Source organism: Rhineura floridana, chromosome 5, assembly GCF_030035675.1.
Source record: "Rhineura floridana isolate rRhiFlo1 chromosome 5, rRhiFlo1.hap2, whole genome shotgun sequence".
Classification (NCBI taxonomy): Eukaryota; Metazoa; Chordata; class Lepidosauria; order Squamata; family Rhineuridae; genus Rhineura; species Rhineura floridana.
Window position 1 is genome coordinate 100,177,896 of NC_084484.1, and position 17,325 is coordinate 100,195,220.

A 17,325-nucleotide genomic window follows, 5' to 3' on the forward strand; every position below is an offset into this window, starting at 1 on the left:
GCTAGTCAAGCATCATGGAATTTCCCGGTGGAAACTGGATGCTCCCCTAGCTGTAGAGACCATCGATGGGAGACCCCTGAAGTCAGGAGGGGTGACACAAGCCACGGAGGAAGTGAAACTTCAAATCCCTGGGCATGAAGAGTTCATTTCGCTATACGTGTCAGATCTCTCGAACTTTGAGGTGATTCTGGGAATGCCCTGGCTAGCAAAGCATGAACCCAAAATAAGTTGGAAGGAGGCGGTGGTGTGGTTCACCTCACAGTATTGCCAGGAGAACTGTCAACCCGAAGGAATCAAGAACACCTTAGCGGGGGCAGTGCAAGAGATCGAGCAAGTGACCCTGCCGCCGAAGTATGAAGAATTCAAAGATGTGTTTGATGAAAAAGAGGCAGACTCTACCCCCCCACCGCCCTTACGACTGTGCGATTGATCTCGTGCCAGGAGCCAGCATCCCATCAGGGAGAATCTACTCTCTCACAGAGATTGAGAGGGAGGCCCTGAAGGAATTTCTGGATAAAAACCTGAGGCGAGGATTCATACGCCCCTCACAGTCCCCTGCTGGAGCGCCACTATTGTTTGTGAAAAAGAAGGGGGGGAACTCAGACCTTGTAACGACTATCGCGCATTGAACCAGATCACCATCCCTAACAGCTACCCGCTGCCCCTGATCTCAGAGTTGCTGGATCGACTGCGCTCCGCAAAAATCTTCACAAAGCTGGATTTGAGAGGAGCGTACAATCTGATCAGAATGAAGGAGGGAGATGAATGGAAAACAGGATTCTTGACCGCTTACGGACAGTATGAAGACCTGGTCATGCCGTTCGGGCTTTGTGGGAGGCCAGGAGTGTTTCAAAAGTTCATGAATGATGTGTTTAGAGACTTGTTGGACACGTATGTAATCTGTTACTTAGATGATATCCTGGTGTTCTCAAAGAACCAGGAAGACCATGACCAGCATGTGAAAATGGTGTTGAAGAGACTGAGAGAAAATCACCTGTATGCTAAGTTAGAGAAATGTGGATTTGACCTCAAGTCTCTAGACTTCCTTGGATATCGAATCTCAGCGGAAGGCGTGGAGATGGACCCAGGGAAAGTAAGCTGTATATTGGACTGGGGCCAACCTGTCACCAAAAAGGATGTACAACGGTTTTTAGGGTTTGCCAATTATTACAGAAAGTTCATTCCAGGGTTTTCCAAATTAACAGCTCCTCTGACTGACTGTTTAAGGGGGAAGAAGAAGTTTCAATGGACAGAGAATGCCACCGAGGCCTTTGAGGAGCTGAAGAGAAGGTTTGCTACCGAGCCCATTCTGCACTTTGCTGATCCGAACCGCCCTTTCGTCGTGGAAGCAGACGCTTCGGATTTTGCCATCGGGGGGGTCCTTCTGCAATTAGACCAAGAAGGGAAGGAGCTGCACCCCTGCACGTACTTCTCTCGGAAGTTAAAACCTGCAGAGAAGAACTACACGGTATGGGAGAAGGAACTGCTGGCCATCAAGGATTCTTTTGAAAACTGGAGACAATACCTAGAGGGGGCCTCTCATCAGATTGAAGTGCACTCTGACCACAAGAATCTTGAAAGCCTCCAAACAGCCAGAAAGCTGAACCAGAGACAGATAAGATGGTCCCAGTTCTTCACTAGGTTTAACTTCAAGATTACTTACCATGCCCAAGCCAAAAACCAGAGAGCAGATGCCTTATCCAGACAGCCACAATACAAAGAAAGTGAATCCGAGGACCAGCCTCAGTACGTGATCCCGCCAGAGAAATTGATGTTGGGATCATGCCAGCCTTCATGGGAAGAGGAACTCAAAAAGGCACAACAAGAAGATGCAGACATGCTAAAATATCGGCAGGAGACGGGACAAGGCCAAGACTCAGAAGTAACCTTTCACTGGAGAAATGGACTGTTATGGTTCAAAACAGCCAAATATGTGCCAGAAGGGGAATTAAGACTCAGAATCCTACGCCAGTGCCATGATTCCATCACAGCGGGACACTTTGGGATTTACAAGACCATTCAGAACGTGGCCAAGGACTTCTGGTGGCCTAAAATGCGTCGGAATATTGAGAGCTATGTGAAGTCCTGCTCTGTCTGTCTGCGGACAAAAACACAAACAGGAAAACCAGCAGGACTGTTACAACCGTTACCTGTCCCACACGAACCCTGGAAGGACCTCTCCATGGATTTTATAACTGATCTACCCAAGTCCCAAGGAATGACAGCCATCTTAGTAGTGGTATTTATTTATTTATTTAATTTATATACCGCCCGAAGCCCGAAGATCTACTTACCAAAATGGCGCATTTTCTTCCTTGTGCAGGGGCCTTAGAGGCTAAAGAAACGGCCAAGTTATTCATCAAAGAAGTCTACTGGCTGCATGGATTGCCAAACAACGTAGTCTCAGACTGAGGAACTCAGTTCACAGCCAAATTTTGGAGAGCAATGTGGAAACAGTTGCAGACGGAACTAAAACTCTCCTCCGCCCATCACCCCCAGACAGATGGGCAGACGGAACGCTTGAACGCCGTTTTGGAAAGATATTTACGTAGTTATGTGTCCTATCAACAGACTGACTGGGTATCATATTTGCATTTTGCAGAGTTTGCCTACAACAATTCTCTGCACTCCAGCACTCAACAAACCCCGTTCTTCGCTAACTATGGATTCCATCCTAAAGTCTTCCCAAGCAGCTCAGAAGGAATGCTGGTACCGGCAGCTGAGGACTTCCTTAAAGAGTTGCAAGCGGCGCAACAGACACTGAAACAGCAGTTAAACGAAGCCAAAACGGAGTACAAGCGAGTTGCTGACCTGCACAGGAAGGAGGGCCCTCCCTTCAACCGGGAGACCAGGTATGGCTGTCCACCCGCTTCCTCCAGATGCCGGGCAAATGTAGAAAATTACAAGACAAGAGGGTGGGTCCTTTCGAAATAGAAACTCAAATTAATCCCGTGGCGTACCGACTGAAGCTTCCCGACACGTTTAAAATACATCCTGTGTTTCATCGATCCCTCTTAACGAAAGCCGCCCCTCCCAGTGAGTTGCGGCCAGAGGAGCCTCCCGGAGCTCCACTCCTGATAAATGAGCAGCTTGAGTTTGAAGTTGGGGAAATCTTAGATTCCAGGATCAGACTCCACAAGCTGCAGTACTTAATTCACTGGAAAGGCTATGGAGTGGCTGACAGATCATGGGAAGATGCAGCTGATGTGCATGCTCCAGATTTGGTAAAACTTTTCCATCAATGTTTTCCCCACCGCCCCAAGCCAAACAGGGGGAGGGAGGCACAGCTTGGGAGGGGGGATGGTGTCCGGAGGCAGAGCTGGGGTCCCGGGGAGTTGGCAGAAGAGGATTCCTATGGATGGCAGAGGGGAGGGGGAGGAACTTCCCCCCTTTGGAGTGAAGACGAAACAGAGGAAATGCCAGTGATAGGGTTGCCTAGCAACGGGGAGCCTGAGAGCTTTGAAGTTTCAGAATCCTCCCTAGACATTCTCACGCCCCCCCTTCTTCGAAGCTCAGAGCAAGAGGAAGAAGAGGGAGGGCTGCCCACAGCAGAAAAGCGGTGAGACAGTTTACCATCAGCTCCTCCTCTATCCCCCATACTGGAATCGGAAACTTCAGAAGAGGAGGGGGCCATGCTTCCCCCCTCACCACGCACACGTAGACAGCTGAAAAGACAGGAGAGAAGGGGGGAAGGCGGGCAGTACCTGAGGGGCAGTTAAGGAGGAGCGAAAGGTTGCGCGCCCGTTTGGCCCCTTCTTAAAGAACAGGCGGGAAGCAGCCCCTTGCTCTGTCAACTTTCTCCCAATGCCGCAGGACCTGTATCCCTGTATTGCTTCATGAGAAGACGCAGTTTTTGCTTGGACATTACTCTAATAAAACACAAATTACTTACAACCTCTGGTCTGGTTCCTGAGTCTCATCCTGGGCCTGACAAGAAGTCTTCTACATATGACAATGCAGAGGAGGTGATTAACCACATCCAGCCAGGGTTGCAGTACTCTGCCAATGTGAAGAAGAGGAAGGTGATAGTCACCATCCAGGGCACTCCGTGCACCATGGAAGTTGATTCTGGCTCAGGATACATTATCATCTCATTGGAAACTTACCTGAAAATATTTCCTTGTGGGGGACCACAAATTGTCCCTTTTCACTCCAAACGTACTGATTACCAGGAAAATCTAGTTCCAATATAAGGCATCTATGAAGTTGAGGTGCATTACCAAACTTTCCATGGGACTTTACAGTTATTGGTTGCTCAAGGGCATCACACCAGTCTCCTTGGCTTAGAATGGTTTGAGCCATTGGGCATTGCTCTCACAGGGGTCCACCAGTTTGGTGAATCATTATGGGATAAAATTCTAAATGATTTCAAAGCTGTTTTTGATAAAGGTCTTGGGGAATATAAGGGGCCACCTATTTTGTTGTTCTTGGATCCTACTGCGGCCCCTATCTGTATGAAACCCCTTCGTGTTCCATTTGCTCTTTGAGCAAAGATTGATGCTGAACTTGATTGCCTCATAGAGCAAGGCATCTTGGAGACAGTGACCCACCCTACATGGGAGACACCCATTGTCACTCCAGTGAAGGCCAATGGCGACATCCGCATTTGTGGTGACTACAAGTGTACTATCAATAAAGCCCTGCATTAGCATCCATATTCAATCCCAGTGGTGAGTCATCTTTTGGCATCACTTTCACAGGGAAATGTTTTTGCAAAGTTTGACCTGGCCCAGGCCTATCAGCAACTGTCTGTGGATGATGCTACTGCCGATGCTCAGACTATCACCACTCATCGTGGAGCATTCAGGGTAAAACACTTCCAGTTTGGTGTTTCTCTGGCCCCTGGAATTTTTCAGAGCATAATGGAGGATATTCTTAAAGGAATACCAGGTGCCATGCCATATTTTGATGATGTCTTGGTTGCTGGCAAATCCATTGCTGAACTTGCAACACGAGTGCGGGATGTACTCCACTGTTTTGCTGTTGCTGGTCTCTGGGTAAAGCATGAGAAATGTGTATTTGGTGTTTCCCAAATTAAATTCCTTGGTTACAATATTGATGCCACTGGCATTTGGCCTACCCCAGCAAAATTTAAAGCAATTCATGAAGCTCCAGTGCCCCATAATAAACAGGAACTCCAAGCTTTCTTGGGACTCTTGAATTTCTATCCCACATTCTTGAAACGTAAGGCTACAGTAGCAGAACCATTGCATCGTCTTGACAAGCATGCTGCATGGCAGTGGACGGTCCAGCATGATAAAGCTTTCCGTGATGTAAAGCATCTGTTATTGTCTAACAGTGTCTTGGTGCACTATGATGAATGGAAGTCCTTGATTCTCATGTGTGATGCATCTCCATATGGTATTAGAGCTGTCCTGAGCCACCAACTTGAGGACTCTTGTGAGGTGCCTATTGCTTTCAACTCCAGAACAATGTCTTCAACAGAATTGAATAATGCCCAAATTGCTAAGGAGGCCCTGGCTATTGTGGCTTGTGTAAAAAAATTCCATGACTCTGTCTATGGATGACCATTCACTGTTGCTACTGACCACAAGCCATTATTGGGATTGTTTGCCCCTAACTAGCAGATGCCTCAAATATTATCTCCACACATGTTACGGTGGGCGATTTTCCTCAATGCGTATGATTACACCTTGCAACATCGACCTGGCAGGATGCTGATGCTTTGAGCCGCATGCCTCTTCTTTCTGCTGGGGTTGGCACAACCCCTCCGCTGGATGTGCTGTTATTAGAGTCATTACTGGAACCACCTCTCCATGCTGGGGATATTGCAACTGCATCATCCAAGGAGCCAGTTCTTGCCCGTGTTCTCAACTGGGTATGGAGTGGATGGCCATTAGGGAACCTTGAGGAGAAATTCAGACCATTTGTATCCAAACAACATGAGCTACCAGTGCACAAGGGATGCCTCCTGTGGGGAAACAGAGTTGTCATTCCTATTGTGTTGAGACATCGGGTGCTGGAGGCCCTACATGTCAGACACCCTGGTTTAGTGCGAATGAAAGCCCTGGGGTGCAGCTACATCTGGTGGCCCAAGATGGACAGTGAGATTGAAGAATGCATCAAGAGATGTGAGAAGTGTCAGCTTTCAAGACCAGCTCCACCACATGCCGTAGTGCACCAATGGGAGTCAACAAAAACACCATGGTTACGGCTTCATATTGACTTTGCAGGCCCTTCTTAATTGTTGTTGATTCATACTCCAAATGGTTAGAAGTGGTTCTGGTCAGTGGTTCTAGTCAGTGGCATCCCGTATTGTTATCAAGACCTTACGCAGGCTTTTCACAACACATGGCTTGCCAAACACCATTGTCTCAGACAATGGGGCTCAGTTCACTTCTGTGGAATTCTGCACATTCCTGGATAATGGACTGATTCGGCATGTCACTTCAGCCACTTTTCATCCAGCAACCAATGACCAGGCCAAGAGGATGGTCAGGACAACAAAGGATGCATTGAAATGGATTGTTGAAGGTGACTGGGATCGACATCTTGCAAGTTTTCTTCTGACACAACACATCACACCTTGTGCCACAACTGGAAGGAACCCAGCTGAACTATTAATGAACAGACAACTAATGACTCTGCTTGATCAGATGCATCCTGACTTGACCAAGGACCGACCAAAGGAGTCCGTTGCAGTTCAAAAACCAGCACGGGTGTTCACCCCAGATGACCTGATGTATGTCAGGAAGTACAGTGCTGGTGCAACGTGGATTCTTGTCACTGTGACCCAAGCTATGGGACCATTGGCCTATAGGGATCAAACACCAGACAGCCATGTGTTACGTCAACATGTGGACCAGATGAGAGGACGAAGCCCAGCTCCATCAGTTCTTTCTGAGAGTGCTGGGAATACTCAAGTGAAAGCACCACCTTCTGGAGCCGACCCGCCAAGTAGGAGTGGAACCACCACCATGTAGTCCCTCCCACTCCCAACTCAGCCAGACTTCCCAGAAGGATACCATGGTTGATGGTATCGAAAGCCACTGAGAGATCAAGGAGAATCAACAGAGTCACACTCCCCCTGTCTCTCTCCCAACAAAGGTCATCATACAGGGCGACCAAGGCTGTTTCCCTGCCAAAATCAGGCCTGAAACCTGACTGAAATTGATCCAGATAATCAGTCTCATCCAAGAGTCTCTGGAGCTGGCTCGCAACCACTCGTTCAAGGACCTTGCCCAGGAATGGAACATTTACCACTGGCCTATAGTTATTAAGATTTTCTGGGTCCAGGGAGGGTCTCTTCAGGAGTGGTCTCACTACCGCCTCTTTCAGGCAGCCAGGGACCACCCCCTCTCGCAGAGAAGCATTAATCACTTCCCTGGCCCAGCCGGCTGTTCCATCCCTGCTAGCTGTTATTAGCCAAGAAGGGCAAGGATCCAGCACAGAAGTGATTACACGAACCTGTCCAAGCACCTTGTCAACGTCCCCAAGCTGTACCAACTGAAACTCATCCAAGAAATCGGGACAAGGCTGTGCTCTGGATACCTCGCTTGATTCACCTGCTATAACACTGGAGTCTAAGTCCTGGCGGATGGATTTTATCGTGGAAGTGCCTAGCAAATTCATTGCAGCGGGCCTCAGATGGTTCCACCATGTCCCTGGGGCCAGAGTGTAATAGCCCCCGGACAATTCTGAAGAGCTCTCCTGGGCGGCAGATTGATGATTTGATAGTGGCAGCAAAATATTGGGTTTTTTTGCTGCCCTCACTGCCCCTAAATACAGCTTACCATAGGCGCTTACCAGTGTATAATTGCATCCACCAGGAGTTCGTCTCCATCTGCACTCAAGCTGTCTCCTATATTGTTTCATCGCTCTCAGCTCTGGGGTATACCATGGAGCCATACAAGCTCTACACAGGAGAGGGCGCTCAGGAGCAATCATGTCAACCGCCCAGGTCATTTCTGTATTCCACAGTTCAACCAGGGATTCGACAGGAGCGTCAGCCCTGTCAGTCGGAAAACTCCCCAGGGCCCTTTGGAAACCATCCAGATCCATTAGTCTCTGGGGGCGGACCAACTTACTAGATCCCCCACCCTTGCAGAGAGGAAAAGCCGCTGTAAGTCTAAACTTCAGCAAGCAGTGATCTGTCCATGACAGAGGGACTGATGTAAGGCCCCCCACATTCAGATCACCAACTGCATGTCCGGTTGCAGAAACCAAATCTAGAGTATGCCCTGCTACATGTGTTGGGCCAATGGCATATTGGGACAGTCCCATGGTTGTCATGGAGACCATGAAATTCTGAGCCGCCCCGGATAAAGTGGCCTCGGCATGGATGTCTGGGGGATCTCAACAGTACACCTAAGACCACCTCCGTCAGCTCAGCTAGGGAGTCTGTTGGGCAGCTGGGTGGGCAGTACACTAACAGAATCCCCAGTCTGTCCCGCTGACCCTACATAAGGTGCAAACACTCCAGACCAGTAGTCACATGGACAGGGTGCTTGCAGAGAGAGATGGAGCTTCTATAGACCACAGCAACCCCCCCTCCCCGACCCTCACGTCTACCCTGATGCTGAGCCACGTACCCTAGCGAGCATAGCTGGGAGAGACTGACTCCTCCCTGCTCACCCACCCAGGTCTCAGTTATACATGCCAGATAGGCTGCCTCATCCACTATTAAATCGTGAATGAGGGATATCTTATTATACACTGATCTGGCATTTAGGAGCAGCATTCAGAGGCCTGAGCATCCGGAGGCTGATAGGGCAACCAACAAACCTGTGGGTATGGGGAGGACCGGAACAAGGTACAGCCGTTAACTGCCTGGGCTGCATTCCCCTTACTTGGCAAGTCCTCCTCACAACACCATATCTCCCTCTACTCATCACTACACTAATTGGGGGCCCCTCAGGTCTCCCCACTTGGCTCTGAGTCCTCTCTCCCAGGTGCATGACTCAAGACACACAAAAAGGCAGACAAAGCAAGAGGCACCTCAGCCAGCCAGCTTATGTATCCCCTACAGAGAAGGGACAGGTGGAAGAAATCAGCAACAGCTGGCTGAGTATCTGGGGCCTGGTCCTGCAAGGTGTGACACCTGCCGAGCAGAAGTCCAACAGGTAGAGGGTGGTAGTGGTGGTAGCCGAGCAGCAGCAGCAAGCAGGCAGGCTGGCAGACAGCGGCTCTCCTTCTCTGGACGGTGATGGTCCCTTTCCTCCTGCAGGCACTTAACGCGGTCAGACTTTTTTTCCACAATGGTACAATCGAGTTTTCACTGTTGCAACTGAAATTCTGAAAACTTAACTCTAATGGGTAGGCCTCCTTCTGTCATTATACTGGGGGTGCAAGTACCATTTTATATACATATTCTATGAGGAATCTGTAACACTGAGGAGGTGTAGAAATCCATTTGTCTACAACCCTGCACCTATTTAAAAACAGTGTACCAGCCCTGCCATCCTTTAGTTTTGGTCTTCGAGATCACCAACCAATTTTGCTGCAATAAAAAATAAAAATACAGACAGAACTGGTAGAGGTTTGGTGGTGACTGTGGCAACATCAGGTTTGGAGGACTTTTGACAATTTGCTCAATTAACAATAGCTGGCAATTTGGTGAACTTACAGTGGCTGACATCTTCAAGGAGTGTGCTGATCTCTTGGAGGGCATCCTCAAATCAGTGTGCACATGCAAGTGTGAGAGTTGTTAGTAGATCGTTATTGCTAATCATTGCTGCTACTAATGAATGCTCAATTAAATAACCTATCATATAGCATATAGAATCACAGAATAGTAAAGTTGGAAGGGGCCTATAAGGCCATCAAGTCCAACCCCCTGCTCAATGCAAGAATCCAAAGCAAAGTGTTCCTGACAGATGGCTGTCCAGCTGCCTCTTGAATGCCTCCTGTAAGAATGTAAGAAAGTGAATTATTAATTCATGCAGTGAGGCCTGCCTGGTGTCAACTTTTTAGCGCTAGGTTAAAGCCATCATAAGAACGTAAGAAAAGCCTGCTGGATCAATCCAGCATCTTCTCCTCACAGTGGCCAACCAGATGCCTATATGAAGCCTGAAAGTAGGACTTGACTCCAAAAGCACTCTTCCCACCTGTGATTTCCAGCAACAGGCAAAGGCAGAAGATCCTGTTCTGCCAGGCATTTGATGGAATAAGATGTGTTGGATGCTGACTTTGTATTCTGGGAGTACTTCTGGATTCCAGTCTGTCACTGGAGTCCCAAGTGACTTCTGTGGCTAGGAGTGCTTATGCTCATCTTAGGCTTGTTTACCAGCTATGGCTGTTCTTTGCCTGGGATATCCTGGTCTCAATAGAAGCGTATAGTGACCTTCCACCTGGACTACTGAAATGTGTTCTACACGGGGATGCCTTTGAAGACCATCTGGAAGCTGCAGCTAGTTCAGAATTCAGCTGCTAGGCTGGTGAATGGGGCAGCCCAGTAGGACGACGTGTCACCAGTCCTGAAAGTGCTGATAATGGGGAATTTATATATATCCATATATAATTTAGGCAGTATAGTTTAAGAACAAAAAGAAAGGAAATTATCAAGAACAGGCCTGTATATGATTAACTGCTATATTGTTTAAATGCAGGTGTGTAGCAAAAGTTTCTACAGCAACAGGTGTGCTTGGCAAACAAGGAACAATGGTATGCTTAGTAGCAAGTGGCTTCAAGAACATCAGTCAAGAAGACAGCAGAATAATAATATACGACTATGCATGCAGACGGCGGAAATGTACCTGTGCCAGTTTTTTTTCTATGTAGGTATTAGACTAATATTATGATTAGTGTAGAAATACTGCAGAAAGGCGTAACCTTTATGTAATGCATGAAGGCAATTGTATAATTGGTGAAATAGTGTCACATGCTGTGCTTTGAACCATATATAAGGCCCATGCAGACAGTGCCACATTGCAGTCCTTGCCAGTTGCCCTGGAGAAGCTGTCCTTGCGTGTGCTCGTATAAAGGCCTACTTTGCCTGAAGCCTGTGTTTTCTAATTCCTTAAGGACCTCTTGTCCAAGAACCCAAAATTCCTAGTTACTGAACTGGCTACTAGTAAGTTACCAGGCTTAATTCAAGGTGTTAACACTACCATACAAAGTCCTAAATGGCTTGGGACCAAAGTACCTAAAAGTGAGCCTCCCCCAGTATCAACCATCTCAGGCCCTATGAGCAGAAGGGAGGTCCTGATGGTGGTGCCATCACTGGGCGCTGCCTGGTTGGCACTGACCCGTAATAGGGCTTTCTTGATGGTTTCTTCTCATTTGTAGAAGGCCCTTTATAGTGAGGTCCATATATCTCCCTCATTTTCAACATTCAGGAAAATTAAAAAACATTCCTGTCCATCCAGGCATTTGATGGCTGACACATACTGTTCCCAGCAACCTTGGATTTAGCTGTGAGGGTACAAGACTTTAAAAAAATGTTTTTAGATATTTTAAATATGTTGCTTTAATTATATTGTTTTGCAGCTTGATTGTTTGCCTGGGCTACTATGGGAGGAGGGCTGGAATAGATACTTAATAACTATAAGCTTGGGTTGCTTTTTTTTAAGTTACTGATAACATTGTTTTAAAGAGGTTGGGTTATGACGGCTAATTATTCCTGTCCAGTTTTAACTTTTTAAATATGTTTTAAAATTGGTTGTAAATCACCTAGACAAGTTTAAGCCAACTTTTAGCTTTAGCCAACACAGCCATGGTAGATAGGGTAGATGGGAGTTGTAGTCCAAAATATCTAGAGGGCATCAGGCTGGCTCAGACATTGACTGGTAATTAGCCATGAACAAATTAACTGAACAGATAATTGTTTATGCATCACTAAATTCACACACTTAAAAATTAATTTCAATTCAGAATAATTTTAGAACACGGAATTATGTTGTATGCAAACCTTGTTAAATCCATGTCGTTTTGTGTTGCATGAGAAAGGCAGGGCAGGTGTCCTTCCAATTTTGATTATGTCCACGCCCACTATTTCACCTTAACTGAAGCCACTATTTCACATCAGCCCTCACACTCTTTCAGCAAGAAGCCCCTGGAGTTTGCAATGATGCAATGTGACCTTCAGACCAAAAAAGGTTAGCCACCCCTGATTTAAAGTATAATGGAAAAGGATATGGGAAGGGTATAGAGAATTTAAGATCGGGGATATTGACATTATAGCCTAAGGGTAGTAATCTGAAGGTTAAGACTGTCCCTGGGATATGCTTCCAGGGATAATAGGATCAATCAGATCTCGCATTCTCAGGCCAAAGAGAAAGGTCTGCCTTGAGAGGAAGGTCAACGCTGGATGCATCTTCTGTGAGGCTGTGGAAAGATATTCAGCTGGTTCCTCTCAGAAGATGGAACTCCAATGTCAGACAATATAGAATGGACAAAGGGTGTTCCTGGGGCATATGTTGGCAAAGCCTATCTAGGTATGCCTTCAACATGCAACTGAGATAGGGGACACATGCTAGCCCTGGAGCTAGCTATTTTAAAGGAAACATGCCACAGAAGAGAACAGCAAACAAACAAAAATGCCCCCCATCTTTTGACAAGCCGGTATGAGCCTTCACTTCTCCCTTACCCCTGTATCTTACTGTAGTTTGCTTTGTAAGATACTAAATTGGACTTGTAGCCCAGTGCTGCATTCAAATATTTATTCATTTAGACATTAGCCTTATACTTCTAAGTCTTAGATCAGGTAACAAGTACAAAAAAAATTTTTTTTTGAAAAACTGAACCCAATGTTAAAGAAATGTGCTGTCTGCTAACACTTACAATGGACAATATTTTGAGAATCTTGGTTTTACAACTTGGCTGTTAAGACATTTTATGGTAGACATTTTATTGTTTTATTGCTTATTTGTAAGCTGCCTTTATTGTTATTTAGAAAGGTGGAATACGAGCATTAGAAATAAATAAAAACACAAAATACAAGGAACACCTAGCAGGAAAAACAAGTTCATGATGTTTCAAGAGGTATTTCAACACAATGTTTAATATGAAAGTTACATTCAAGGAACACAGTAACCTTACACAGCAGCCATAATCTCAGTTACCACTTTAATCTTGACTTTTCTTTGGCAACAAATTTTAAATACTTAGGATGTTTTTTAAGGTATCGCCCTCTAAGGCTGCAATCCAATACATGTCTACTCAGAAGTAAGCTCCATTGGGTTCAATGGGACTTACTCCCAGGTAAGCACATTGAATTGCATTCTAAATCTGTAATTTTAACCATCTACCTGTGTGAGTTTCTGCAAGACCTGCTCCCTGCATTTCTGGCTGATTTCCACCTGGCCTGGAAGGGCGGGGCCCTGTCTCTTTCCAGCTACAAAAGCAGCAACTGCTGAAGGGGCCAGAGACCGTGTGTGTGTATGTGTGCGTGAACCTGCTGCTCGGGATGTCTATAGACTACTGGGGTTTTGTTTTGTATTATATGTTATATTTTACTCTATGTTATATTTTAGTCTATGTACGCCGCCTAGAGTGGCCGTTAATTCGGCCAGATAGGCGGCCTAGAAATAAAATTTTATTATTATTATATTATTATTATAAAGCAGTAGTATCCATTAAAGCAACAATCAAATTTGTATTTGCTTTATATTTGATTTTCACTACTTGAAAAACAAGAGTGTCACTAACAGTGTGAGAAGTTATCCCCAAAACTAGCCTATATTGTTTTCAAGTTTGAGAAGCAAATATAAATGTTTAAATGAAATTAACAAATATTCTTGTGAGGCTATAAGTCATGTACAGTAAGAACTCAGAATATTACGGGGCCCCAGAGGATCACAAATCTAACCTCCAAGTTACAATTCGCATACCCAAAATGGAAATGTTTTGTAAGACAAAATCTGAGGGGCTGGCCCTAAGGAAACAAAGGTAGGATGCTGTTTGTCAAGTTGAACAGGAACCTGCACTATTTGATATTCTCTAGACATCAAGCAACAGCACTTCTGGTAGAAAAGCTGATCTACTTTTGTAGGAAATTAAGAAAATGTTTTAAGAGGTAAAAACTGATATATTGGACAGTCCCCAGGATGGTTTCAAAGAGGATGGAAAAGAGGAACTGAAGCTTAATGGTGGGTATAATCTTGACAGGAAGAGTAAGTTGCTAACATTATGCTAAGTATTTACCTATTTCTATGGGTTAAAAATGTGACCCTGGTGTGAACTGTATTGTAAAATATCTGATATTGGCTGCAATTCACCAGTACTGGTAAAAGGAGCAAGAAAGATTGAAAGAGATACTTACAGAGAGCTCCTTATCATACAACTGGTATTGCAAATGGAGACTATTCTGTTTTCCTGAGTGTTGGCAACATTTGCTTAAAATTTTGAAATTGTTTAAAATTCCAAATGGGGATACTACATCTTTATATCTGTGATAAAGCAAAAACTTACAAAATAATTACATTCAGAAGAAGTGAATTTCACATTCATGAGAAAGTTTAGTTTAGAAGCATAATGTCAGTAGCAGCACGTTACAAATATATGAATAAGCAAATAGTGTTTCATTTTAGTCCATTTAACATAATTACAGTAAGCACGTAATGTGTATATCAGCATTTTATCTAGTATCAAAATGAATACGGAAAACCTATTAACTGGTAAAGAAATAAGAATACACAAATAGTCTACTATATAAAATGTCAAAATAAAGTTGTCAAAAACCTTTGCACTATATAACTAGGTGTTTGTGGTATTAGTGGACAGTTTTTAAAAAGTGACAATGCTGAAATAAAAAATCTCTTGGCATTAAATATTCAAATCCAAGTTTTCCAGAAAAATATTGCACAAACAAAAATGTGAGCACAATCCAGCCAAATGTATTTTTAAGCCCATTGATTTCAATGAATACATTTAAATATATTCTTCACTTTCCCACTGAAGGAAATGGGAAATAAAAATGCTCAATTTTGGCTGGATTTTGCCCAGTCTGTTTTTTAAGGAAGTGAAGGTGCCAGATATGTTGTGGGAAAAAGAAGAGAGTATTCTTTATATCAACAGTTATCAAAATAAGAAAGCTTAGTATCCAATACATTTAAAGAATAGGCTAGCAATTATATCTTACACATAGATTTCTTGTTTTAACATACTCCCCCATTTGTAGCTAACAGTGGCACCCACCTAGCAAACACTCCACCTAGCAACCCCCCCCTTCTGCTCATGTATTACAAATGCTGTGCCAGGAAGAAGAGGGCAGAACCAAAAGCCTCTCCCTCAAATTCAATCACCACATAAATAGTTGCATCCAGTCTTCTGCAACACCTTAAAGGAGTAAACATACATATCTGCACAGCTGTTTCAGCACAGCATTCTATTTGCTTAGAAAACTGAGAACTTCTAATGCAGCATTGTACTGTATATACACATGCCTTTCAAGAACTTTACAGTCCTTATGCACAAAAAAACTTTTAAAATGTTATAGACCTGAACACAATTAAGTACTGATTAAGCAAACTGTAAAGGACAATCATGACTTTAAAACTAGTCCAAGTAAAAAAAATTCCTTCTTAGTTTTAGAAGAAGGATTCTTCTATAAATCTTATTCAAACATATAGCTTGTAGCCTAATCCTATGGATATTTACCAACAAGCAATTCCTCTTAGGTTCAGCAAGGCCTACTTGACAGTAAGTATGCTTATGCTTGCAGCCTTGGTGCGCAAAAATTATGACAGAAAGGTTACACAGATATTTTGTTAGAGGAATACATAATGGATACTTGTACAGTGTGCTGTTTTGTTTGTATCAACTTACTACAGAGATGATGTTCAGAGAGAGAACTAAAGTAACTTCAGAAGAGCGTCTCCATTTGCCAATATACCTATCAAATATGGAACTTTTGTGTCTTGATTTTCCCTTTAAAATTTCCCACAAACTGCAGCTGTGATCAGATAGATAGCAAATCTATTGCCTTCATTGTATGAGCAACTCTGTATGAGCAAAGTAAAACAGAGAAGCTTCTGTTTTGTTTTGGAAGTAAAAAAAACCTTTCATCTTAAGAAATGTGCAAATTATTATCCTAATTTGCTCCCACAAAACCTGGGTAATACAGTATGTCGCTAATCAACAAAAGACAGAACAGGTGTAGACTATATCGGAAAAAATAAACTTAAAGTGAAATCTGTAAACATTAAAATGTTTCACTTTAGTATTTGCATTTTTTTCAGTAAAGTTGAAACCTGGTGTATGACCTTCATATAATGCAAGTATCTTTGAGCATACTAACTTTCCATATTTTCTATAAAGTCACGTTCCACACATTCTTCCAGTAACTTCAATGTCCTTGTGCCACTGCCAGTGGGATAGTCCATTTTGAGAGACTTTGAGCTATGTGTATTTAATGGCCTGTCGCTTTCAGTTTTAAAAGCGCAACTTAGTATCCTGAAGAATGGCATTAACTGTGCGATGCTTGATATAGAACGAAGGTCCAGAAGAGGAAAGCCATAGCTTTTTGTAGGTCTCTCATAGGTATTTTGATCCTGTAAGAACACATACAATTAAAGTTATTAATATAAAGGTATTTTAGTATACAATATAAGGTTAAATACACAATGAAGCTTACTCTACCTGGGCTTAAATAACAGGTTTTTCACTGGTAACAATTCCCACTAATGCAATATCAGTTCAGTGTTGCAACATGGCAACACCTGGCAGGCCATTCTTAGGCTCCAGATAGTGGACTAGGGAACTGGGAAGACCAGAGACATATGCTGGGATTCACTCTTCCCCTCCTACACACTGACATGAATTTTAAGGCTAAGTGACCTGAAGCTCAACTCTGGGACATGCAACCTGCAGGAATGGGTAAGAACTGGCAAAACAAGAGATTGACCTTTGTCAAAAGCCTCAACAGGTAATGTAATCACCTCAGGATGTAGATTTTCTCTCTAACCAAAAACAAAACCTTAGGACAAACAGACAATACTGATTATACCATACTTTCTGGAAAATCTGGAACCTGTACGCGATAGTAATCTTAAAGGCTGAATTTTTCACTCCACCTAAGAGTGGAAACTTCTGTCTTTACTTCTCCCTTTCACATACTGCTATGAAATCAAATCCTTATAAACAGGAGGGACACACTCTAGACTCTCACATACACGCATATTCTCTGCAAGCAACACCTCAGCACAGGACACTGGACTAGGAAGCTCTGCAGGCAAGAAGTTCTGTTCCTTGGTTTTCCCTTGGTCTGATCTTACTCAGAGCACCAACACAGCAGAGCTTCTGAGTGTAAGAGCCAAAACCCACACAAAACCTTAGGAATAGAATTTCTGACCCAAGTTTCTGATTCTGACCTCAATACACACCTGCATGCCACATCATTACAACTGCAAGAGCTTTTCAAGGCAC

General features: G+C 44.1%; 1 protein-coding gene and 1 pseudogene across 4 annotated transcripts in view; one reads left to right on the forward strand and one right to left on the reverse strand.

The window, feature by feature from the left end:
• The window catches only part of LOC133386085 (uncharacterized), a 28,258-nt pseudogene extending 15,327 nt beyond the window's left edge, over positions 1–12,931 (forward strand).
• Positions 12,932–12,943: 12 nt separating this feature from the next.
• The window catches only part of DOP1B (DOP1 leucine zipper like protein B), a 100,317-nt gene continuing 95,935 nt past the window's right edge, over positions 12,944–17,325 (reverse strand). For all 4 annotated transcript variants that reach the window (XM_061627702.1, XM_061627703.1, XM_061627704.1 and 1 more), the window contains one exon: positions 12,944–16,451. In XM_061627702.1, coding sequence (XP_061483686.1) covers positions 16,194–16,451 — 258 coding nt within the window. In that variant the 3' untranslated portion in view covers positions 12,944–16,193. The remainder of the gene's footprint in view (positions 16,452–17,325) is intronic.